We start from the raw sequence: 26,580 nt of genomic DNA, 5'->3' as shown, positions 1-26,580 counted from the left end.
ATTCTGATTTTTGAAGGACAGTGGTTTTCACTACCTCCACACTCATTGTCTGCCTGTCTCACATAAGGTGGAGTTCCATACTGTTACAGTCATACCAAGTTTTTTTGGTACATGCCCATTTGTCTTTGATAACATAATGTTGGCATATTAAAAGTATAAATTCAGAATTTGTGCTCTTAGAAGTCATTTCAGTGGTTCTTTTGCTTAAGGCATATTTACTAAATGCTTATGCTTAGCATTTAATTTGGGTTTAGAGTCTAGCCCCTAAGATTTATTTTAATTATTAAAAGCTTGATGTTCTATATCAAACTAAAATCTCTTATGTTAACTTGTTCTCATTGGTTCTTATTGAGACTTTTGGTAGTAATTCTTTCTCCAGGCAGGAGCAGTATACAAAGACAGTGTTTATGTTGCTCTGGTTCCTTTCTGCTACTGCCTTCACATGGTTTTGGTATTACATGCATTTGAGTACCTTTATCATCCTGTCACCCAGCTGTATAGCTTTGACCATGTATCTCTCACAGGAGGATCACTGAGTACAGTGTACTATATGGGATCCAAATGTCTTCAGACTCTATAGAACAGTATGTTTCATCAACCTTTATTGGGAGACAGCAAGAAGACTTTGCTCACTGGAGAGTCACATTGAGTTAACTGGACTCTTGCCTTTTCATGTTTCCTTTTCATCTGTTGTTCTCATCCTGTGCTTATTTGCACAGTGTTGAAATTTCTTTTTATAAATATTCCACATTATCTCTAGTCTTTTTAAAACCTAACTCTTATTCTGATAGATGATATCTGCAGATTAAGTTCTAGTCTTTTATAGGTTTTTTTTTTCTTTAATTATTTTGCTTTTCCCCTCCTCCACGACAGGGTCTCACTATGCAGTTCTTTTGGCTGTCCTAGAACTCACTGTGTAGACCAGGCTGCCCTTGAATTCTCAGAGATCCTTTTGCCTCTGCCTCCCAAGTGCTGGGATTAAATGTGTGCACTACCACACTCTGCTCTTTTTAAAAACAAAGCATGTATTCATATGTATGCATGGGCATGTGGATGTCAGAGACAACTTTTGAGAATCTTTTCAAATCCATTTCATGTGAGTTCCAGGGACTCCAACTCTGCTTGTTGGAATTGATAACAACAGTCTCTGCCCACTGAGCCATCTTCCTGGTTCTTGTTTGTTTTTGAGGCAGATTCTCAACTTTTTAAAGCCCAGGCTGGCCTCAAATTCATGTCAATCCTCCTGCCTCAGCTTTCTAGGTATTAGCATACAGGCATGAACAAATATTATGAGTTTGTTTTGTGTGTTGTTGTCTGAACACTGCTTATAGAAAGCAGAGGTTGAACCTCAGAACATATCAGCAGAGACTCTCTGGAGGTTCACAACTATGTTTAAACTTTATCTACAGGTTTATTATGACACAGTCAAGTACTTGTCATAATTTCAGAAATGTTTACTCAACATTCTAGTCTAGTCACTACCAGGAAAAGAAGAATGTGATGAGGCTGGTAATAATTTCATCTAAAGCCGCATAACCTCTTCCAAAGGCCTGTTTGATACATCATAGATCTTCCATGGAACATGACAAGCTCACCTGGTCTGTGGGCTTTGTGACATCTGTCTCTGTTCTGCTTGAGAAAGTCAAAGCTGTATTTTCTTGGTACTAGTCTCCTGGATGACTCCTGTTTTCCACAGTCATTAGAGTCCTGAACTTCCTGAGTTCCCTCATTCCTTGAATTGTAGCAGTCGTCTTAGGGGGAGTGAAAATTGCAAGGAAGACATCTGCTAGAAAACAGTGCCTTCCATCATCAGAGATCTTAGCTGAGGCCAAGGTGTCCAAGATGAAGATTGATTGATAAATTAAGGATTAATTAATTTGATAAGTTAAGGATTGTGGAGATGGCTCAGTGAGTAAGAGCGTTTGCTGAACAAGCCTGAGTTCCTGGGTTCAGATCTCCAGTACCCATGTGGAAAACTAGACATGGCTGTGTGCATTCCTGTGATATCAGTGCTGAAAGGGAAGTCAGAGACAGGAAGATCACTGGGACTTATTGGCTGCCAGCCTAGTTCCATAGTTATTAAGAGACACAGTCTTAAGGGATTAAGGTAGGAAATGATAGAACAGGACTCTTCATTTCCTCCACATATACAACTCCCATGTATGCATATAACACACACGCAACACACATTCATATGTGTGCACATACACAAAGGTGTTGAGTAGTTTTCTGTATGGGATGCATATGAAAGGCCACATTGATACTACATGGTAAAAATCTGTTTAAATACAGAATGCTTTTCCTTTGAGCATCAGTGTATTATAAATGAATAATAAATGGTAATAAAAATGGAAATAATGATGGTACTTATTTCATTGCTTGTATGCAGAAATTTTTATTCCCCCCTCTCTCTATGTGTACATTAAGTATATACACATGGTGTATACATGCAAACGTTTCTGAATGGTAAGTCTTGATCAGTGGAACTCTGCTTGATAAAGCATTTTGTGTCATAGATTTATTTATGACAGTTTGAGATTTAACTCTTAGTGCCTCAGATTCCTTACTTGAAATGAGGATATATTTATTCCAGGACATGCAGGAAGTAGTCAGCAAGTCCTGGGATTTTTGGCCTCTTAATAATCACTTAGCTCTTTGGAGTTTTACATTTCCTTTTCTGAAAAGTGATGGGGTCTGGCTGATCTTTTTATCCTTTTCTTAGCCCAAGATACTTGGCTGTCATAATCCAGAAACCTGGAGCACATAAGCAGAATTTTAAATGTGTATTTAGGAGTTTCCTGATTTGGAACTGTAGTCCATCATATTCCCTGGGTAAAAGAGAGAAATTTGCTTGCAATATTTCATTGGGTAAAAGAGAGAAATTTGCTTGCAATATGGGATGAAGCAGGACTGGGCAGGCAGAAGAACAAAAGTGCTGGACAGTAGAGGCAGTTGCAACAAAATGCTCAAGCTGACTTGACCTTGAATGTTCTTTCCAGCTGGGGGAGGGGAACTGGTACCTAGGAACCTTGGACTAACTAGTAGTTGAATGTGGTCTAGTCCTGAAAGAAGCAGTGGCCCCCAGTGAGGCATACATGGCTGAGGGCAGTTCGTAGGTCAGTTGAAAGCTGTGGCTATTGTTACTCTGCATCTGAGTGTGGACGTCAACACCCACAACATCTGGGAGAAGACCTTTCATTCTTGGGGTACAGATTCTACCCAGCATGCCAGGGTATTTTTTGCTACAAAGAATAAATCTGACCTGTGAAGAGGAAGCATAACTGTGTCCAGTTAATTCAGAGGAGCAGAAGGATATATAGATTGAAAAGGTCAAGTTAGAATTTTCTTTAGGAATTAATTGTTCTTTATTCCATTCTCCGTAGTATCATGCAGTTGCTTGGCGCGTTTCCTTCACCCAGTGGTCCTGCCTCTCCTTGTAGTCTGGTGAATGAGACCACTCTCATCAAATACTCCAGGCTGCCAACCATAAACAAGCATAGCTTCCGGTACTTTGTCTTGGATAACAGTGTCATCCTGGCAATGCTGGAGCAACCGCTTGGAAATGAGCAGAGTAAGTTGTAGCACTCTTAGCTTTCTCTACTGCTCAAACAATGTGTTCTCAGTTTTCCCAGGCAAGCACAGTCTGAATTCCAAGTAACTATTTGTCAGAAAGATAAACCACTGGAGAAACAGAGGTCAGAAAATAGAATGTGTCAATGAAGTAGAACTGTTTAAAGATTATTTATGTATGCTTGAAAAAGTGTCTCAAACTTTGATGTAAAGTTTACGTTAGAGAGGTATTTTATATTTACTATATATAAAAGTCATTGTCGGTCTTTCTTTCCTTGTGAACCTTGGATCTGCCTCTCTACTCCCTTTCCCTTCACCCATACTTGTTCTGTTTTGGTTACTACTGCCCACACAGGCTAGAAATTTGAGATAGTCATCTTTGTTTCCTCCTCCTGTCACTTCCTTACATAATTAGTCTCAATGTCTCTACTACCCCAGTGACTCTTGGATCTTTCCTCTGTATTCCTCCCAGTACATCTAAATGCAAGGCCTTATTAATTTCTTATGTTGATTTGTTGCATTTTCTTTCTACCTGGTCTGATATCCCCTTTGGCAGTTCAAAAATGTGCTTCCCCTTCCCACTGCCCTCCTTGCACCATAGTGTTCATCCTTAAGCATGTAGATGTGATCTGGCGAAAAAACTTCAGTGACTGTTTATTGACAAGACATGCACTATCCCACAGTTATGAGGCTCACAGAGGGTGCGTGATTTACTTAGGGTAACTTGAGAAGTATATAACTAGGATTCAAATGCAGGTTTTCCAAACAATACTATTTTCTGTTGTTGTCCCACCACAATAGGACTTCCTCAGTGACTAAAGACACATGCAAAGGTAAGCGGAGTCTTTGAGTCCTGTACAGCTTCTGTTGACTATAAGCAGGATGTCATAATTCTACAAGATGAGAAACCTAGCCCTGGTTGCAATAGAAGGACACTATTTCCATCATAGCGTGGTTAAGTTTAGTGACATTTGTATGAAATAGAATGGCACTATTCATCATTGGTCAACTCTGCCTTCTTTACCCCAGAGCTAAGGCTTGCCTGGCTTTCTCTCCTTGCTGCCTACTTTTCATTATTTTACCATCCTCCTACCCCTAAGTCATTTGCTGAACAGCCTACAGAATCTTAGTGTCCCCTTTAAGCTTCTGGGTTCTCTTGCAAGGTTTTTTAGGCTTGCCTTACTCTTATTACAAGTAACTTTACTGCATAGGTAGTCTACAAAAAATAAAATTAAAAAATTAACAATTTTTATACAATTAAGATTGTTTATTGAAATAGTTAATAACAGAAGAAATGAGAGAGTTTGAACCACTTTTGATTCTCGTAACTGAGACAATGAAAGGGAATAAAATGGATCCCGAACTTTTACATGTCCCTGATCTTCTGCTGGGAGGAAACAGTGTCTGCCTATAGTAGCAGGACCCTGATCTCTTAAGAGCAAATGTCTGTCAACACTATAGATAGCCAGCCTGTTTTCTTTCATAAAAGTTGTCTTCAGCACTGGAAGTTTAAGAGTGTTTGCCATGATAGATACCATTTCATCAAAACATACGTGTAGAGGAATGTGAGGATGTTAGGAGAGTCAAACTAGAGTTGGTCCAGAGTGGGGTGGTAGTCATGGTGCTTAGCCATGGCTTTGCCATTTAGGAGGCACTGTGCTAGGGCTTTGATCTGAAGTGTTCTGCAGGTGATAGCAGGTTGTGTATTATATAGTTGTTATCTGAAGTAAAAGTTTTTTTATATCAATTTTATTCTAGACGATTTTTTCCCCTCTGTCACTGTGCTGGTCCGGGGAATGTCGGGAAGACTTGCTTGGGCTCAGCAGCTTTGCCTTTTACCCAGAGGAGCAAAAGCAAATCAGAAGGTACATCAGAAGTTACAGTGTGTGAGTGAGTACATATATATGGGTGCATATGATTGTGCGCGTGTGTGTCCGTGTGTGATTTAAAGACTAAATAACATTCCAACAGAAAGTCACAGGTTATATGTTTCTGATCCCTGGCAAGGTCCTCTGTCAATGAATTTACTTAAGAATCATCTTAGGAACTTAGAATTCTGGGTCTACTGAACTTGTTACAGGTGTCTATAAAGCAAGGGTAGTTTTCAAAAGTTTTTCCAGTGATGCTGATACTCAATTAGGAATAAGGACTACTATTCCAAACAGTGGTCCCAGGCATATTTCTATGCAGCTTTATTTTTTACTTATTTATTTACTTTTTTTTTTTTTTTTTGATTTTTCGAAACAGGGTTTCTCCATAGCTTTTGGTTTTTGTCCTGGAACTAGCTCTTGTAGACCAGGCTGGCATCGAACTCACTTCTATGCAGCTTTAAAAGTCAGACACATAATGCATATGGGAGAAGTTTGCATAGGCCTTTGAGAGGTCTGACATGTAGTTTCATTGTTTTGTATGATTCATTCTGTATAATTGCTAATATGCTATACAGTTTACTGCAATATTTTTTAGTATTTAAAATTAAATGGTTATTTTCTACTTGTTGGAAAGTTCAGATAAATGTTAAATCCCTTGTAGTCACTTTTCAGCAAGAGCTAGCCATAGTTTGATAGTTCATGATTTACTGAATTTCCTTCACTTTTCTTTCTGTATAAAATTTACTGCTTTTTAAATTATTACTTTCTAAGAGTTTTCTTTTCCCCAGCATTTGGATTCTCTCCAAATTTAACCCCTGAGTCTGTTAGTGAACTGAGCTAATTGTATTCCATCAGTGACTCTGTAAGACTCAGAGGGAGCAGAATAGGAAAGGCACCGAATTCACTGAAGGTCCAAGTACGCCGTGTACAAGCGAGGGCCCATGCTCTAGTAATAGTAAATTTAGCTAAGGTTCTGATTGAACACTTTCTAGAGATGCCTGGGGAGCTGAACTTACATTTTGTTGTGTGAAGTGACTGGAGAGCTCTTAGGAAAAAAAGGAAGTCTGGAACTTTGGTTTTTTTTATTTTTTGTTTTTGTCTTCATTTTGTTTTGCATGGAGGATACAACCTAGGGCAGTGCACATTTTCAAGTTTGAGTTCTTTTTCTTTCTTTTCTCTTTCTTCTTTCCTTTCTTCTTTCTTTCTTCTTTCTTCTCTCTTTCTTTCTTTTCTTTCTTCTTTCTTTCTTTTCTTTCTTTCAGACAGGGTTTCCCTGTGTAGCCCTTGCTGTCCTGGAACTTGCTCTGTAGAGCAGGCTGGCCTGGAGCTCACAGAGATCTGCCTGCCTTTGCCTCCCAAGTGCTGGGATTAAAGGTTTGCACCACCACACCTGGCTGGAAATTTGAGTCTTAAAACTCTAAACTCCCTTAATCATTAACTTAGAATTGAATGTGGATGACTGAGGCCTGAGCAGTAGAGGTCCAAAGCTATTTATTAGTCATGAAATCTATAAGTTGACAAACATTTTTAGAAAAATGAAATTGAGCACACTATACAGTTTTGAGCACACTGTATATAAAAAAAGTATATAAAAGTATATAGCTTTCCTATTTGTACCACATGTACAGCATGTGCAGATTCTTGCTGAGTGTTGGTGATGTGCATGCCTAGGAAAATAGAAGCATTAAAGTAGACCAGAGACATGGCTGAAGACACATCATGGAGGTAGTTGTTGGATGATGTGTAATACCTATAATGTCATTTGTGTTATTTTGACAGCTTTTTGTGCCAGAACCTCGGCCAGTTCCTAAAAATGATGTTGGATTTAAATATTCTGTGAAACATCGACCATTTCCTGAAGAAGTGGACAAGATTCCTTTTGTAAAAGCAGATTTGAGCATTCCAGATTTACATGAAATTGTCACTGAAGAAGTAAGACAAGTTACTGTTAGCTTTTCCTAAAAGGATAAATGCAAACATTTTTAGATGGTATATGTGGTCAGGTATAACATTTAGTGTTAGGGAGGAGAGGCAGAAGATGACTTGCATTTTTGTAGAAATTAGGAGATTTGACATGGCAGAAGATGGATGTGTAGATTTGGACCAGTTGGTAAGAACTAAACATCTTTTAGAGACAGGATCCTTGGCTGCCTGGGATGTTTGCAGTAGATTTCAGTAGTATGATAACATGACCAAACTCTGGTAGCAAAGGCAGATATTTGGATAGTACAGGAAGTGGGGTTGGGATTGGAGAGAAAATCCTTGAAAGTGTCTCACATCGGGGGCTCAGGAGCATGGTTTAAGTTATTAAGATTGAGGTGGTTGTATAATTAATCCAGTTTGTTTGGAAGTATTTTCACACATGAGGAGGTAAAACTTTAAAGTAGGATTGATCAAAAGGTAAGGAATCCATATAGGTGAGTATACACAAGGATAGATACTGTAGAGTGAAGATAATCATCTGGGGGTCCAGTGAGAAAACAGCTCTGCCCCTCCAAGAGCAGAGATAATAGTGTTCTTTACAGCCAGGAGATGACGAAACAATTGGTTAGGCACTAGGGAAGAATTTTTGGATATAAGTCTAACTTTGAACCATGTTTGTTTAATCCTGTGCTTTGTATCTAATTGAAACATAATGTTGATCAACAAAACTTATCATTTTCTTTGTTGCTTTATTTTTGTTTTAAAATTAAAAGAAGCTTACTTCATTTTAAGAAAATGTTTTAAAAATATCTGACTTATTTCAGTTAGAAGAGAGGCATGAAAAATTAAGGAGTGGTATGGCCCAGCAGATTGCTTATGAAATACACCTGGAACAGCAGAGCGAGGGAGAATTGCAGAAGAGAAGCTTTCCTGACCCTGTTACGGATTGTAAGCCTCCTCCTCCTGCTCAGGAATTCCAAACAGCCCGTCTTTTCCTTTCTCATTTTGGATTTTTGTCCTTAGAAGCATTGAAGGTAATTTTTAGAAACTTCTATGAATAAATATATTCATAAATTAATCACCAGCTGATGATAGCTATAATATTTTTATCAAAATGAAGAAAGGTTTAAAGCAAGTGAACAAAACCCCAGCTTGTATACTCTGCATGCGAATCAGCGGAGTCCTGTGCTGCAGCTGTGTTCAGTGTGGATGCCAGGAAAATGCACCTGTGAAGGGGTTACTCCAGTGATGAGTTCAGATCTGAACTGGCTTTTTCATGCCACTCTGTAAAAGAATCAAGTTAATTCTGTAGTACTCTAAAATTTTATTCTATTAATTTATATGTTTGGTCTTGGTTTATAGTTCTGAGTGAATACAGGGCCATGCACATGCTAGGCAAGCACCCTGCCAGTAAGTTACATCCTCAGCCCCAATTCTGTACTATTGTAACACAAGCCATATTCTTATGTCGTATAGTTGGTAAGACTAGCTAATCATTGTGGCTCGTGCTTATAATGTGGAGACAAAGTTCAAGACCAGCCTGGGCCGCATAGTGAGAGCCTGCTTTAAAAGAAAAAAAGCCTGAGGCAATATACCCTCGTATTGTAGATAGCTAAATAAGTAGTTAGGTAGATAACTTGCCTGAACAATTATGCAACTGACCTGGCCATAGGTCGGTCATTTATTTGTTTGTTTTTGTAGGAAAGCGGAAAGACATTACTATTCTATTGGAATTTCAGTATGTAGAGAGAATATATTTTATACTGTAGAAAATAATTTGAGATATGTAATGTTAACACAGAACCTTTTAAAATTGAAAAGGAAAGAACCAGGAATGATGGCAAACACCTTTAATCCTAGTGCTTGAGAGGCAAAAGCAGGTAGCTAGATCTCTTAATTAGAGTCTAGCCTGGTCTACAAAGTGTGTTTCAAACCAGTTCATAGTGAGACACTCTCTCCAAATAAATAGTGGAAAATCGTAGATACAGAAGTAAAGGAAGGCACAAAACAAAAATCCTGCCTACAAATGATTAGTGATATTCCTAAAGTACCATAGTAGAAGCAGTAAATCAAATATTTGGGATGAAAATTATTAAATCCTTTAATAGTCTTATTTCTAAGAGTGTAGTTTTTCTATTCATGGTAATATTTTAGAATTTTTTTTTCTTTTTGGTATTTTTTTGAGACAGGGTTTCTCTGTAGCTTTGGAGCCTGTCCTGGAACTAGTTGTTCTAGACCATACTTAATATTTAAGTTTTTTTTTAAAATATTTATTTATTTGTTATGTATACAATATTCTGTCTGTATGTATGTCTGCAGGCCAGAAGAGGGCACCAGACCTCATTACAGATGGTTGTGAGCCACCATGTGGTTGCCGGGAATTGAACTCAGGACCTTTGGAAGAGCAGGCAGTGCTCTTAACCACTGAGCCATCTCTCCAGCCCCAATATTTAAGGTTTTAAGAAAATAATGTTTTCAGTCTTTTGGCTAAGATCAAGAAAATAATGTTCATTTAAAATTTTTTTACCAGAGTTTAGAAAAAGTTAGCAAGTTACAAGTTTATTTTTATGAGCTTTAGTATCTAATAATTTAATAAGATATTATGTACTTTAAAAAGCAACTTCGAGCCAATTTTATGAATATATGTAATAAAAGTATTGAATAGAGAATACTAGCTGAATTCTGAGTCAGTATGTTAAGTATTCTCTTTTTTGTCAAAGAATGTAAGGAGAATTGATTATTGAGAAATGTTAGTGACTCCAACAAACAATAAAGTAAATCAAGATTTTGTAGAATAATATTGATCTGATCTTAAAAATACCCCCAAATTTATGCATAGTATGGGTTCATACCTTAAAGGTCTTTAAAGTGTCAGTCCCTCTAACAAGTTAGAAGCAACTTTTGTAAAAATCAGGTAATTTGTACCTTGACCATATGGCAATATATAACAAATTTTTAGATAGTGAGTTTAACTTTTGCCCTTAATTGTTAATAAAAAAAATGTTGAGGAAAATTTCCCCCTGTGGCCACATCTTACACTAAAATGAGAAAATGAAGTAAAAATGAAAATAAACTACTTAAGATATTTTATTGTAAAGGAAATTGTTTGAAGGGAGTATGACTTCTTAACTAGGTAACCAACAATAAAATATTTAAAATAAATGCATTGAGAAGTTAATGGCTGTTTGTAAAATCTACCTCAAAGTACACCGTGATGAAACTGTTGATGTCTTAGTGCAGTGAAAAGACCTTTACAGAGTTTGATCCTGGGTCCCACAGGGGTGGTAGAGAGCTGACTCCCAGAAGTTCTCCTCTGACCTTGACAAAGATGTATGCATATACTTTACAAAATAAAAAAAAAATTAACTGCAGTGTGAAATTAAGTGTGGCAGTGTACACTTTTAATCCCAGCACTCTGGAGACAGAGGCAGGTAAATGTCTGTGAGTTTGTGGCCAACTTGGTCTACATAGTTGAGTTCTAGGCTAACTAAGGCTACATAGTGAGATCCTGTTTCAAAAATAAACAATTAAACATACACACAACCCAAGGAATGTGAAAATACTCCACGAGCTGAAATACTAACTTGAAATACATTTACCTTAAAACACACACACAAACACAATTTTGTAGAGGAGCTACAAGAAACAAAACAGAAAAACAAAAATATGTGAAGACTGCTCATATGTTGTCTATAGCATGCCAACACCCATAGTTCCTCATCCACAACTTCAGAGTGAAAGAGGAAAACTGGGAGGTCTGACTATATTTCAAGAAAAATCATTGAGTTGCAAAAATCTGAGCATACCTTTAATCCTAGCATTTGGGAAGCAGAGGTCGGTAGATCTCTGAGATTGAGGCCAGCCTGATCTATATAAAAGAGTTCCAGAAGAGGCAGGTGGATCTCTGTGAGTTCGAGGCCAACCTGGTTTACAAGAGCTAGTTCCAGGATAGTCTCCAAAGCTACAGAGAAACCCTGTCACCCTGTCTCGAAAAAAAAAAAAAAGAAAAGAAAAGAAAAAAAAGAGTTCCAGATCAGGCAAGGATACACAAAACCTCATCTCTAAAAATTGAAACAAAATCTGCCTTGAATTAGTCTGGAACTGTTTGTAATCTTCTAATATGACATCTCTTCTGTTTATATCAGGAAGATAATGTCTATGGTCAGTGTGTTTCCCAACCCTTAGTGGGAATTTTAAGTATCAAATTAACTGATCAAGCTCAGAATCCCTGCTGTGTGAAAAAAAAGTAATTCTTATCACCCCTGGGAGTGACTTTCCTAAAAATAACAAAATCACTATGGTCAAAACCTTGTTTTGTTAAAATTTTGCTCGGCAAGATCAAAGATGATAAGAGATTAGAAGAAAAAATGAAACAAAAATGAATTTTTAAAAGCTAATGGATTTTGTATTTTTCAAGAACTTTTAGGCTTCTAGAACAGCCAAGCAATAAGTGTAGGGTCTCCTTTACACCTGCTCCCAGAGTTTTCTATGTTAACACTTGCATTGATATGTTTGCTAAGTAGATGAGCATGTACTCATGGGTTACAAACTGAAGTCTCTAATTTACATTAGAGTTCAGTATTGTATAGGTCAATAGGTTTTGGCAAATTGTTATAACCTGTGCTCATCTTTGCAGTACTTCAAAAATATTATGGGTTTTGTGTGTATATGCATGTATGGGCAAATGGATGCTCCCATGTGCAGAGTCCCCACTGCCACCACAGATCCCTGTACACACTGGTCTCTGTGATATTTTCTGTGTTTTGCCTGTTCCAGAATGGCATATGGTTGGAATCATGTACAATGTAGTCTCACACTGTTATTTTTCCACTTAGCAACAATGCATTTAAAATTCTTCCATGTCTTTTTAGGATTTTATGTCATTCATTTTTATTAATAAGCAGTTTATCTATTCACCTATTGAAAAACATCTTGGCTGCTTGTACATGTTGGCAGTTATGAATGAAACAGCTATAAAATTCATGTCCATCATTTTCTGTGGTTATGTTTTTCCTCTCATTGGGGAAAAATAGCAAACTATGCAGTTGCTACATTGTATTTAAGACAGTAAGTTGGCAAGAAATTGTCACTTATCTTCCAAAGTAACTGTACTATTGCATCTGTATGAGCAATGGATGAGTTTTTAAAATACATTTTAAAAAGTTCTACATGGGCTGGAGAGATGACTCAGCTTTTAAGAGCACAGGCTGTTCTAGATGACACAGATGCGAATGCCCAACACCCACATGGCTACTAACAACCACCCGTAACTCCAGTCCCAGAGTATTCTATGTCCTCTTCTGGCCTCCATGGGCAACAGGCACACATGTAGTGCACATACGTACATGCAGGCAAAATGACATATGTAAAATAAAATTAAATCTCAATTTTTTTACATTTTATAAAGCATTATATTCTAGAGAAAATAAGCTCTCAAATTATAAATTATAAAACTGTAACCTCAGTTGTCTAAAGCAGATAAAAATAACTTGAAGCATAAACACATTAAGCAGTTTCTTTAGGATCATGGTTGTATTTGTTTCTGCTACGTTATAATTTTTCATTTAATTTTTACTAAAATAAGAAAAAATGGTTGTGGAGAAAAACATCTGTAATCCTAGTACTTGACAGGCTGAACTAGAAAGAGTACAAGTTCAAGGACAGCCAAGACTACATAGTGAGGTGGAAGCTACCCTGGCTGCCAAGCTGTACTGAGACACTGTACTAGAATGGATGACACCACCAAACTGTAAATGCTGCATCATGATTGGAGTAATGCTGTGGTAACAATTGCTCCTCTCTCATTGGACAGGAACCCGCAAATAGTCGTCTACCTCCTCACCTTGTTGCACTCGATTCTACCATACCTGGGTTTTTTGATGACATTGGGTATCTGGATCTCTTGCCATGTCGTCCTTTTGACACAGTTTTTATTTTCTACATGAAACCAGGTCAGAAAACAAACCAAGAGGTAAGATTCTGAATTTTCCCTCTTTTGTGTTATAAACACACAGGACTTTATGTCAACTATTTGTACCATGAGAATTTTGTGTTCTGTGCTTATGACTTGTTTCATTTAGAAACTGAGTGCTCATGACCCTGAAGCCTGGTGTCCTGAGCCCTTCCATCCTAAAGAAGCATAGTGTGGGTTCCTTTTTCTTAAGGAATTCATACAGGCAAAGGAAACTAAAACACCTGAAGGTTAGCCACAGGGAGCCAGAGCTAGGCCTGAAGCTTCAGAGGACTGTAGTCTTAAACTCTTCCAGGCTATCTTCCCTGGGGCTCATGCCAGGTAGAAGCGAGCATGCTTTCTCCTTACAGGTAATCTCACACTAAGCCATTTCAACTGAGGTAAAGCATAGACTGTGATAAAGTGACACACAGTTGGATATGGGTAACAGGAAAGACTAGGAAGGTGAAGGGATGTATAATGTAGGTGGGAATGGAGAGCTGAGAAAAATGTCAGGGAATCTGAAGTTTCTGTTGGAAGCAAGTATTGAAACTTGGGCTAGACGGTAGCTGTGACTAGAAGAGGGTCAAAGGAAGATGTTTGGGTGCTGTGACCATGATTGGAATTGCAGGATCATTAACTTGTCATTAAATTAAGACACCACACCTGTAGAAATTTACCAACCTAACAGAATGTTTCCATAGGAAGCACTGTCTCAAATTGTGCATTAGTGAGCTGCTAATTAGTGAGTTCTTGAGAAAGTTTTCATTCATGTTTCTGACTCAGCATACACTGATTAAGTTTGTCCTTTCTGGTAGGCTCCAGGGTTACAGGTAAACCAGATCTAGAAGGCCATAGACTTATCTAAGGGAAGGCAGCCACAGAAGTAGCACTCATAGTTTAGCATGTTAATAGAGGTGTTAAATTCTGCCTCAGGAGCCTGAGAGACCCAATCTGATTTTAAGGTTCTGATACAAGGCTATTCTGAGTATACACTGACCACAGCATAGATTCTCCAGAGGTAAAGAGTGTATACATCTTTATGAGATTCATCATGGTACCAGTAGTATGCTTGGAGCTTTTGAGAAGAGAGAATGGTGGCAGCCAGTAATGAGACTTTGTGTTAGTTTGTTAGAACCCCAGTAAATTGGATTAGTAAGACTAGGGTGATGCTCACATGAAGGTATAGTATTGTGTGATGATTTACTCTTTTGGCTTTTTGAGGGGCCTACCACCCAGCTCCCAAATAAATCACACACAGAGGTTTATTCTTAGTTATGAATGCCCAGCCTTAGCTTGACCTGTTTCTTGACAGCTTTTCTTAAATTGTTCCATCTACCTTTTGCCTCAGGATTTTTACCTTTCTCTTTTTTTGTATACCTTTCTTGACTTCTTTCTCCATGGCTTTCTGGGTGGCTGTCTCCTATTGTCTTCCTCCCCTTCTTCTCTTTCCTCCCCTCTTCCTTGGTTCTCCTTTTATTTATTCTCTGCCTTCCAGCCCCGCCTATCCTTGCTCCTGCCTTGTGATTGGCTGTTCAGCTCTTTATTAGCCCATAAGGTGTTTTAGACAGGTAAAGAATCACAGCTTCATATAGTTAAACAAATGCAGCATAAACAAAAGCAACACACCTTAAAATAATATTTCCCAACAGTATGGGGCAGTTTTTCTCTTACCATAAAAGACACAGGCCCTGAGGCACTTTCTAATCCATTTAGTTTCCTTGGGCTTCTGGGAGCTGTGGGTGATCAGGAAACTGTAAAGATTTCTGGAGACTTCTTAAGAATACCTGAATCCTTTCTCTTCCTAGCCAGTGGAGATTATTTTCTGGCTGCTAGCAGGTGAGCTGCAAGATGTATTTGAATCACTTATTGCTTGACTAAAATTTCACATGTTATTTATTTATAGACTTCACACCTAGTCAGGCTACAGTGTAAGATCAAAGCTTCAAAGAGAGCTGGGGTTATATAGTGAAACCCTGTTTCCTAACACCAAAGGAAGAGCAGGTGAGATGCTCCATGGATAGAGGAGCTAACCAAGTCTAGTGGGCTCAGGTGGATTCCTAGACCTACACGAAGGAGAAAATGATTTCCATAATTGTGTTTTGACACTTCCACATGCATGCTATGGCAATTTGCACACTCTTGCACTTTCTCTTTTTTGTTCTCTGGCTTTCTCTCACACAGTATTAAGTAAATAAATGCTAAAAAAAAGAATTTGAGAGAGAGCTATGGGTAAATAAAACAAATAGACTGAGAAGTAATGACTGTAACTCCTCCCCCACACCCCACCCCGTTTTTCTTTACCAGGCATGTTAGCAGGGTATTGCCATCAGTTAGCATTGTATAAGTGACTAGAAATTTATGGATGAGCTGCTTCAGTCATATGAGAGGAGCCCTTAAAAATATGGCAATTTTAGGATCTTGTTTTTGCTAACATTGTAGGCCTGGGGCAAGCTAGGGGAGTCTTACTTTTAGAAAATTCTCCAAATGGTTTGGTATATTCTCCTCTGCTTTTTCACTTTTACTTTGGGAAGGAATTCCTTATTTTCCTATCTTTAGACCTGAGAGCATAAGACCAGCTGTTTCTTTGTTGTGGCAGCTGCCCAGTATTTCAGACCAGTGAGCAGCGTCTTCGGCTCTGAATCCCAGCATTGTTCTATCACCGTGTCTTAGTTTCTTTTTCATTTACTGTGATAAAATACTCTAACAGAAACAACTTAAGAAGAAGGGCTTATTTAGCTCATAGTCCAGGTCCATTGTGTTAGGGAAGTTGGAAGCTACAAGGGGCTGGCCACATCTCACCCATACTCAGGAACCAGCCATGAATGCATGCAGGCTTGTATTTTTCCTTCTTTACAGCAGTCCAGAATTGTGCCCATGAATGGAATGTCCTGCACCAAGGTGGGTCTTCCCACCTCAGTTAACCCATTTAGAAAATACCTTGTTGGGTGGTGGTGATTCCAGCACCTTGGAGGCAGAAGTAGGTGGATCTCTAGTGAGTTCAAGGCCAACTTTGTCTACTTAGTGAGTTCCAGGAGAGCCAGGGTTACACAGTAAAACCTTGTCCAACAAATAATAAAGAAATAAAGACCCTTATAGGCATGCCCAGAGATCACCCTAATCTAGACAATTCTTGAGATTCCTTTACCAGATTTTGTCAAGTTGACAACACAAACCATCATACTGTCACAGTCAAAAACATCTCCAGGCTTGCCACTATCGTTTTGCCTCCAGGAGAGAATGACTTTTAATTTTTTTAAATTTAATTAATTTTTTTTCCTGTGGCCATCCACATGCCATGGTATGTAGGTGGAGGGTCAAAGACCAACTTGTGGGAGTCTGTCTTCTCCTTCCACAATGTGGGTTTCTGGGATCAAACTCAGATCATCAGGCTTAGTAACAAGATCAGTTACACATTGAGTTATTTTGCCAGCCTCAAAACCTGTTGAGAATGAAAGTTTCCCCTCTTTGTGTCCAGTAGGAGAGGGAACCTTCTGGTTACTTTGTTTTCCTGTACTTCCTGTCTTCTCTTCTTTGGACTAAGGAAAGGGCAGTCTCATATTCATTTGTTAGTTATACCTCATCTTCATTGAGTTTGCAGTAGGCTTACAGTTTTGTTTCATTTGTTGAGGCTGTCACCACACACCTGTTTTTGACAGACTGGCAACTGTGAAGTCAAGGACATTGTACCTTTTGTCTACTTTCAATAAATAGGCCTGCCTCAGTAATTGTTTTGCCATAGGGATAGTTTAGGATTTTACTTACATCATCTCATAATCTTCATAACCCTCATAATCCCCATTTTGCTATGGAGAAACAGACACAAGAGCCAGCCAGTCCAGCCAACCAACTCCAGAACACACATTTTCACTGTGGTCATATATTTCCAAATTCACTCTGAACTGGGCCTTGATGTGTCAAAAGTGTCAAAGCTCATTAGTTTTCGCATGTGTTTATTTCAATAGACCCTTGTATTCCCTTCATAACTGATGCTTTCTGTGTATTTCAGATTTTAAAGAACGTGGAGTCTTCCAGAAATGTTCAGCCACATTTCCTAGAATTTTTGCTCTCCCTTGGCTGGTCAGTAGATGTGGGCAGGCATCCTGGTTGGACGGGACACGTGTCCACCAGTTGGTCAATTAATAGTTGCGATGATGGTGAAGGGTCTGAACAAGGTAAAGCTCGTAAATAGCTGCTATCTCTGGTTTGTTCCTCCCTCCCCTTTCCCATGAATCCTTTAGCCTTTTAAATAGTTTACATCATGGAAAAGTCTCCTTTCCTCAGTTCTAGTCTTCAGAAGGTCACATTTAGTTTGTATATTTTCTTTTTTTAAAGTTATCTGTTTTGGGTAAGGAGGGGGGTACACATGTACCTGTGGATGTCAGAGGACATCCTAAGGGAGTCTGCTCACTCTTTCTATTGTGTGAATTGCAGGTATGAACTCAAGTCAGTGTTAGGCAGGAACCATAACCTTCAGAGCCATCTTGCTACCCTAATTTGTCTAGTTTTATAGATATTTCTTTTGTGTGTAAAGATGTAATGGTAGGGTAAACTAACATAAAATTAATTAACTACTTACTATTTACTGTGCTGATGTGTTTCTTTTTATATGTGAAGAAACAAATACAACTTCTTATAATATTTAATAAGTCTAAAATGTGTCTAATAAATAATAGTTTCTTAACAAATGACTTTGTTTTCTCTACTAACAAGATTTTTTTTTTTTTTTGAGAGGGAAAGACACATTCCCTGTGTATATACCAGGCTATCCTAGAATTCACAGAGGTCAGTCAGCCTGTGCCTCCCTGTCCTGGGAAAAAAAGAATATTTGATAGACTTTTACCCACTAAACCAATCTCATTGACCCTGGCTTAAACTTTGAAGATCATTTCCAGGGGACCAAGAAATTCCAGATTGTTTAAGTGTTTTATGTAATTATCAGCACAAAAGCACTAGTTCTATTTGTAATTTTCCTTTAGATCTGTTCTCTGGATTTTTTCTTAATCCCTACTTGTCTTCTATGAAGCTAAAGAAAGGCAGTATTAGACTTTACATGCATACACCACCGTAGCCTGGAAAGGAACATAGCTGAGCTGGAGTCTTTTTTCTCCCTAAGCCCGACTCAGTAGAGAAATTGTATTTAGAGTCAGTCCCACCTACACTATAGCTGCGGGTCTGCTCCAAAGTAGGGTCAGGCAGAGTAGCTGCTGGGGCAATAACCAGAGTAGATGCAGAGTGCTCCCGAGAGTTTCAGCTGTGGCCTAGTTTTGTAAGTAGAATGTTATTGGAACTTAACCATACTCCCCTTTGTGAGCTGTATATGACTGCTCTGGTCCTACAGTGAGAGGATGGTTGTGCAGAGACATATTCCCTGCATCAAATATTCACTGTTTGATCCTTTGTAGAAAAAGTGTGTCAACTTATGCTCTAAAGTTCTTGCTTACCACATCTTTACCAGCATTAAGTATCCTAATATGTTAGGTGAAATCTTAGTTTTGTGATTGGAAAAGCAAGCATGTTTTCATATATTCTTTTCCTGAAATCTGTGCCATCTTCCTGTGAAGGTCCTGACACTATGTCATATTGATTATTATATATTCAATGTAACTGAGACTTAGACTAGTTCAGACTGTTGGAACTCATTCTGGTATAGAGCAGATACTTCTAAACTCCCTGTGTGTTGGTTCTCCTTGAAACTGCCATTGCTTTATAAAGTGACTGGAATTCATGAACAGGAGGTGAAGGTGCCCAGCTTTAAGTACTGATACATTGTTCCTTATTCCCAGATGAAGTAACTTCCTCTGAAGATGTTGGAGCTAGCATTTTCAATGGGCAGAAGAAGGTCCTGTATTATGCTGATGCACTGACGGAAATAGCTTTCGTGGTTCCTTCTCCTGTGGAGTCCTTAAGTAAGAACATGTTTTTGCATAGAGCTATTTTGAGATCTGTTTGTATATTCACTATTTGGGTGTTATGCATTGGAGATTTTTGAAGTCATCAAAATTAAGGCATTCTTTAGCTTCTAAGCAAGGATATTATAACTAGATTATATACAAGTATGAGAGCTATCATCTCATAACATTCTCTAGTAGTGTGTTAGTTACTTTTCTGGTACGATGACCAGTACCTGACAGAGTTAACGTAAGAACCAGACTGAAACATTCAGGCTATCATGATGGAAAAGACATGGTGGAATGGCTTATTCCATGGCAGTGGGAGCATGGACAACTTCTTACATTACGGCATACTAAGAAGCGGGGACCAGGGCCAAAACCAGCAGCCAGGCTATAACCTCAAAGACTCCTTCCCAATCACCTGCTTCTGCTGGCTGAGTACCACTTCCTAAAGGTTCTACAGTCTCCCAAAATAGCACCAATAACTGGAAAGGAAAGGACTTAAAATAGGAACCTACAAGCAATATTTCAGATTCTACTTTGCTACTCTGTCTCTAGCTTGATGCACAATGTTTCAGTCCAGCTCTTAAGAGTTGCCACAGTACTAACATTTTCCACACCATTTGAAAATTCCAAGTTTCTTCTCAGACCCTTGGTAGCGCTCAGCTGCCAGCCCTTGTTAAATAAAAAGTTACATATGTCTGATATAGAGTGACATAGAGTAAAACATTCCTTTTCCAAAACTAGGGAGTAAGAAAATAGCCAAGAAAGATGAGGCTGAAGCAGGACCAAATCCCAGAAGTCTAAATACTAAATCATGTAACTATGTGTCTGGCAGTTTGAGAACATTGTTATATGAACTCATAAGACTTGACCATCCCTGCCCCTATGTCCTTGGCAGTTGTAGAACATTGTCAAGTCCCTCTTAGTCTGACTACCCACCTGTAGCTTTTCTTGACAAAACTTCCCTTGTGCCTGACATCCTGTAATCTCCGTTGTAACTTTGGTCACAGCCTGCTTTAGAACTTTTTGCAGGGTTTCTTACCCCATGATACACTGCCTGGCCTCACAGGCACATCTCAAAGACTTGACAAAGCCTCCATGACTCCACAAATTTTTTGAGACAGTATCTCTCTGAAGCTTTGGAGCCTGTCCTGGAACTTGCTCTATAGCCTAGGCTGGCCTCGAACTCACAAAGATCTGCCTGCTTCTCCCTCCTGAGCACTGGGATTAAAGGTGTGTGCCACCACAGCCCAGCAACTCTTGCATTCTTTGTGCTTGAAAACCAGCACCATGTGAATGATGTTAAATTTAGCTGCCAACTTGAGCAGCAGTCAGGCCCTCTTGGGCTGTGGCTACAGTGCTCTCTGGAAGACCAGGTGCTTGGGGTGGAGAAAAAATTCTTTAGCTGGCCCTTTTCCAGCTAGACATCCAGCAGTACTCTTTTCAAACAAAACATGTTCCAGATGAGCTTTCAGTTTCATATACTGGAGCCCACACTGGGTAGGGTCTAACTCCTTCCTGGAGTGTCCTCACAGTACCTTTCTCCTGTTGTTCCCACACAGAGTGCACAGCTTCTTTTTAGTGGTGCTATTCTCCTCACTTTGTCTATGAGTTGTCATATGCTCCTTTCCTGGCTAAATTGTACCATGTCCAAATCTTGCCCCCACTTTTGCTCTCAGTTCCCATGTAATCTAGCTAGAAGCAGCCTGATGCCACTGGATGTTGTGCTGTCTTCAGTTGTGTCTGCCAATAAATTAGTTCATTATTATTGAGTTTTTCAAGACATGGATAGAATGTAGACAGGTTTTGTTTTGTTGCTTTTTGCTAAAATGTAACATGAATGGCCTTTAATCAGTCCCTAGTAGAATCCTTATTCTGAATCTCAGTGAACAGTCTTTACTGTCTTAATCTCTGTTGGCATTTCCGATCCTACCAGAACTGACCATTAAGCTCTGCTTAGAGCATTCTAGAGCTTATTTAGCCTGCATCTCCTAATATTTCCCTCTGCATTATCAGTTCTTAAGGCCTAGGAACCACATGGTCAAGTTTGGTCATAGAAGCTGCTCTACTTCTTTGCTACCAGTTTTCTGTGATAGTTTTGTTTGACCTAGTTTGCTTTCCATTGCTATAACATGACACCAAAACCAAGATGGGGAGGGAAAGGTTTATTACATCTTAAAGGTTAGAGTCCATCATCAAGGAAAGTCAGGGCAGGAGCTCAAGCAGGAACCTGGAATCAGTGCTTAAAGCAGAAACCACGTAGTGATGCAGCGTACTGGCTCTGTCCCAGGCTCAGCTACTTTTGTTACATGGCTTAGTGCCACATTTGGAGAGGTGCCACATCCACAGAGGGTTGAACCCTCCTGTAGCAATTAGCAATTAAAAAAAATACCCTAAAGATATGCCCATAGGCCAGTCTAATCAAGGCAATTGATCCTTTGAAGTTCTCTTCCCAGACGTGTTGACAGGAAAGCTAACCTAGACAGTGTTGGTGACAGAGATATCCTACAGGAATGAGGGGGAAGGCTTTACTTTTAGTTGATGATTCAGAGGTTCTCATCTACATAATGATAATGGCATGACACAATGGCTCACTTACTCTATGGACATGGGAGCATATAGCAAAGACTCCTCAGCATAGCAGACCAGGAAGCAGATAGCAGGGTCAGAACCCAGACATTAGGTACTTCAAAGTCCCTCTCCCAATGACCTAGTCTCTTCAGCCAGGCCTCATCCCATAAAGGTTTCACAGTCTCCCAGAATAGTGCCACCAGCTAAAGATGTGTTCCATGCATGAGACTGTGAAGGCCATTTCATATTGAAAACATAGTAGGGCATAATTAATTAGGATAACTTAATTGCTATGATATTTTCATGAATATATGTTGTGCTGTATGTGTATATTTCCCTACCATATTCCCCATATATGCATAGTTAAGTTGAAATTCAGCATAAGAAAAAACATGCTCTATCTCCTCCACTCCATTACACTCTTGTTCCCTTCTCGCATGAGCCTATTCCTCTCCCTTCTTTTTTTTTTTTTTGCCTTTTTTTTTTTAATTTTTTTTTATTAAGAAAGAAAAAAAAATTTTCCGCCTCCTCCCAGCCTCCCACTCCTCCCACTCTCCCCCCTCCCAACCTCCCCCCCTCCTAACCTGCCCCCCCTCCTCTCCCCCTCCCTCTCGAGTCTGAAGAGCAGTCAGGGTTCCCTGCCCTGTGGAAAGTCCGAAGTCCTCCCCCCTCCATCCTGGTCTAGGAAGGTGAACATCCAAACTGGCTAGGCCCCCACAAAGCCAGAACAAGAAGTAGGATCAAAACCCAGTGCCATTGTCCTTGGCTTCTCAGCAGCCCTCATTGTCCGCCATATTCAGAGAGTCCGGGTTTATCCCCTGCTTTTCCAGTCACAATCCAGCTGGCATTGGTGAGCTCCCAATAGATCAGCCCCACTGTCTCCGTGGGTGGTTGCACCCCTCTTGGTCCTGACTTCCTTGCTCATCTTCTCCCTCCTTCTGTTCCTCATTGGGTTCCTCTCCCTTCTTTATGTCAGAGATTTTATGTTTGTCTAGATGTCATTTTGTCATAGGAGAAAATGAGACGTTTGTTTTTCAGAGTCATTTCACTGAACTCCATGATCTCCAATTCCATCTAATTTTCTATATGCGACATAATTTCATTTTTCTTTATGCATTCATCTAATGATAGGTATCAGATATTCTTTAAGTACAATCCCATGTCAACCTTAGTTTTGTCTTTCATCTAACTTAACCAGTGTGTATGTACAGACTTTGCTTTCTGCTTTGGTCACTCCTTTCGCAAATTATGAGTGAAGCCTACCTTGCTCTTGATTCCCATGTGAGAGCTTTTATTTGGAACCCTATGTAAATTTATCATGATGACATCATGCTGATCTTTGGACATTAAGGAAAAAACCATGAGCAGCCTAGAAAAGATGGCATACTGTTCTTATGGATTAAGTATGATTACTCTTTCTCAATCTAAACTCACAGGTTTATTTTGCTTAAAATATTGTGTGGTGTAGCATGAATTCTAATTGTTCTTAATAATTAGAACTTAATTATAAATTAAATGTAACTTAATAATAAAACCCAGAGCCGGGCAGTGGTAGTGCACTCAGGAGGCAGAGACAGGCGGATCTCTGTGAGTTCGAGGTCAGCCTGGTCTACAAGAGCTAGTTCCAGGACAGGCTCCAAAAGCTACAGAGAAACCCTGTCTCGAAAAACCAAAAGAAAAAGAAAATAATAAGACCCAGAGTCAGATACTAGAGGGTGAAAGCTGATAGATCAGAGACCAGTGCAGCCAGCTGTTAGAGAGACTGTTTTTACCTCTCCCAAATTCTCAGTCCAAAAGGGCGATCCTGTCCTCAGACTGCGTCCTCTGATTGACTGCTTCAGACTGTTGCCTCAGACAATATCCATCTCTACCAAACATCAGACTGCATCTGAGCTCCTGTCTCCTCCACCTTATATTCCTCTCTCTGCCCAGCCATATTCCTTCCTGTCTCTACTCCCTTGTGCTGGGATTAAAAGCATGGGACCCCCAAGTACTGGAATTAAAGGTGTGAACCATAATGGCCTGATCTCTAGTAGTTCAGCTCTGCAATCTGATCTTCAGGCAAGTTTATTTGTTAAAACACAAACTATCACTACAGTGTGGGCCTGGAGAGAGGGCTCAGCCTTTAAGAGCACTTGCTCTTCCCAAAGACCCGAGTTCAGTTCCCAGCACTCATGTAACTACAGTTCTAGATGCTGCAGCTTTTTTGGCTTTCATGGGTATATACACAGATACATAAATTTAAAATAAATTTGAAAAAAAATATTGGTTTTTTGCAAATTAAGCACATTTCTTCTTGTCCAGCTAGACAGTAAGTAGAAAATGTCACCTTCTCCATTGAGACCATTTGGAGTGTGAACTATGATCCATCTCACTTGCTAGTCTCATTTCCAAAGTACTTTTGCTATGTCTAGCTTAGTAGCTTCCCTACCTTTGTACTTGACCTTGATTTCTCACTGTAGGCTCCCATCTGTTTCATATTCTATCATTTTTGTCCCTAGTAGAGTGGGCCTTCCAGGATCAGAATCATAGTATTTATCTGCCTTCCATCTTATTCCAGCAGTTGAGGCCTAGCTGTCTTATGAGTTAAGTACCTGTCTGGTTATTTTGGTTGAACAGCCTGCACCAGCAAGTCTTCCCAGACCTAGAGCCTTCTTCACTCACACTGTGGCTTCCTACAATTGGTTCTTAGCCTACAATCATGATATATGCCTAATACCACTTGCCATTTCTGTGCTGTTACTCAGCTTCTGGTGATATTCATATTCCGGGACAAGAAAGAAGGCTCTGATTTGGAGTGTTTGTTGCTCTTTCAGATGATCTGGGTTTGATTTCCTGTACCTGTGTGGTAGCCTACAACCATCTGTAACTCCAGTTCCAGGGAATCCAATGCCCTCTTCTGACTTCCTTGGACACCAAGCATACATGTAGCACATATACATATATGCAGGCAAAACATCTGTTTGCATAAAATAGAATATCTCTATTTTCCTGGGGGTTTTGTTCATTTCTTTTGTTTTTTTACTACCACCAGATTTGTTTTGTTTTTAATCTCCCACCATATTGTACTTTAAATTCAGACTAGGTTCTTAGTAGCTTTCAGGTGTCTCAGTGTCTACTTAGGATGGTACTTTTGATTGATATATAAATAATTAAGAGAATAACAGCTTTGATTTCATAATTTTCTCGTCTTAGTCATCCTGTAGACAGCAAGAGATGACAAACTATAGTGCACAAACCAGATTCATCCAAGAATGGGCTTTATGTGGTTATTAAAGATTAAAATGTTTCTTTTATGTGTATGAATGTTTTAGTTGCGTGTATTATGTGCACTACATGCTTGTCTTTTGTGCTCATGACAGCTAGAAGAGACCAGGGATCCCTTGGAACTGGAGTTACGGATGGTTGTCAGAACCTTGTAGGTGATGGGAACCAAACCCCATTCTTTTGCAAGGGTAGCCATTGCTTTTAACTGCTGAGCTGTCTCTTCAGTCCCAAGTTTTACCTTTTTTCAAGTATTGTAAGTAAAGTGCAAAGCAGAGTGTGCTGCAAAGGCTTCTTTGACTAGCACACCCTATTCTAAGGTCACCTGCTCCTTCATAGAATGTCTGCCAAGACTTGCTGTGGAAGCAGTGCTTGGTCTTCAGTTACTCAGGGTAGTTAGACTACTTAACATAATTAAACTTCTGCTCCAGAGAAGTAGCAAATATAATTTTTTTTCTTGTCTTGCAGCTGATTCTTTGGAGAGTAATATCTCAGACCAAGATAGTGACTCAAATATGGATCTTATGCCTGGAATTCTGAAACAGCCACCCCTGACACTTGAGCTGGTCCCCAATCACACAGACAATCTTAATTCCTCACAGAGGGTAAGTTGTTTTATTGATTCACCCAAAATTTTGTGGTGAAGTGGCAGTAATTATAGAACCAAGTCTGAAAAATTTCTCATTTTTTGTAATGTAGTAGGTATAGTATAGCAAGACTACTGATTCATTAACTGAAGTATTTTAAAATGAATTCTTGAATTTTTCATTTTTCTAATCTATAATAATTGGTTGGCCCTAAGACAGCATTTTTCTTGTTTTTGACATTCTGCTTCAATGATCAGTTCTCTCGCTCACTCCTGTTTAAGCTGAGGCTTTCGGTATCCACTAAGCATTACAGCAGGAGCTGTGTGTAGCTTTTGTCCTCACATGATCCAGCTAAGAACTGACTGCAAAGCCGTAGCATTTGCAGACTCTAAGGACTGCAGTTCTCCTTTGTCTGTTGCTTTGCTTTCAGCCATTTTATGACCCATGCTCAACTATAGTCTAAAAATATTTAAAGGAAAATTGCAGAAATAAGCAATTTGTAAGTTTAAAATAATGTAGTATTCCAAATAACTTGGTGAAATCTTACAAAATCCTGTTTTTTCCAACCTAGGATGCTAATCATCCTTTGTTCAGCATCTTTATACTTCCCCACCTCTGCCCTATCTGTCACTTTAGTTTTGGTTTGGTGTCATGGAATGTTATACTGCAATGCTTATGTAAAGTTAACAATGCATTTTGTCACAGTGTTTTACTGTGGCTCATGTGGGCATTGCATCACCTTGTATCATCGCAGGAAGAGGAATGCTTATAGCATGGTAAGCTTTCATGAAGGAAAGAGAGACCAAATTCACATAGGCTTTTATTGAAATACACTTTATTTGTTCTGTTTTATTGCTGTTGTTACATTTACTTCAAGGGTGTTTCTCTCTCTCCTCTCTCTCTCTCTCTCTCTCTCTCTCTCTCTCTCTCTGTGTGTGTGTGTGTGT

The 26,580-nt window shown here is 39.2% G+C and overlaps 1 protein-coding gene across 8 annotated transcripts in view; it reads left to right on the top strand.

Annotated features, from left to right (window-relative positions):
• Nucleotides 1-26,580, top strand: part of Ralgapb (Ral GTPase activating protein non-catalytic beta subunit) — a 93,495-nt gene that overhangs the window by 53,234 nt on the left and 13,681 nt on the right. For all 8 annotated transcript variants that reach the window (XM_026787307.1, XM_005363006.3, XM_013352161.2 and 5 more), the window contains 8 exons: nucleotides 3,384-3,571; nucleotides 5,329-5,435; nucleotides 7,221-7,373; nucleotides 8,189-8,398; nucleotides 13,177-13,335; nucleotides 17,324-17,489; nucleotides 19,101-19,223; nucleotides 25,515-25,651. In XM_026787307.1, coding sequence (XP_026643108.1) covers nucleotides 3,384-3,571; nucleotides 5,329-5,435; nucleotides 7,221-7,373; nucleotides 8,189-8,398; nucleotides 13,177-13,335; nucleotides 17,324-17,489; nucleotides 19,101-19,223; nucleotides 25,515-25,651 — 1,243 coding nt within the window. The remainder of the gene's footprint in view (nucleotides 1-3,383; nucleotides 3,572-5,328; nucleotides 5,436-7,220; nucleotides 7,374-8,188; nucleotides 8,399-13,176; nucleotides 13,336-17,323; nucleotides 17,490-19,100; nucleotides 19,224-25,514; nucleotides 25,652-26,580) is intronic.

The sequence above is a fragment of the Microtus ochrogaster genome, linkage group LG8 (genome assembly GCF_000317375.1).
Source record: "Microtus ochrogaster isolate Prairie Vole_2 linkage group LG8, MicOch1.0, whole genome shotgun sequence".
Lineage (NCBI taxonomy): Eukaryota > Metazoa > Chordata > Mammalia > Rodentia > Cricetidae > Microtus > Microtus ochrogaster.
This window is presented reverse-complemented; position numbering and strand designations above follow the sequence as displayed.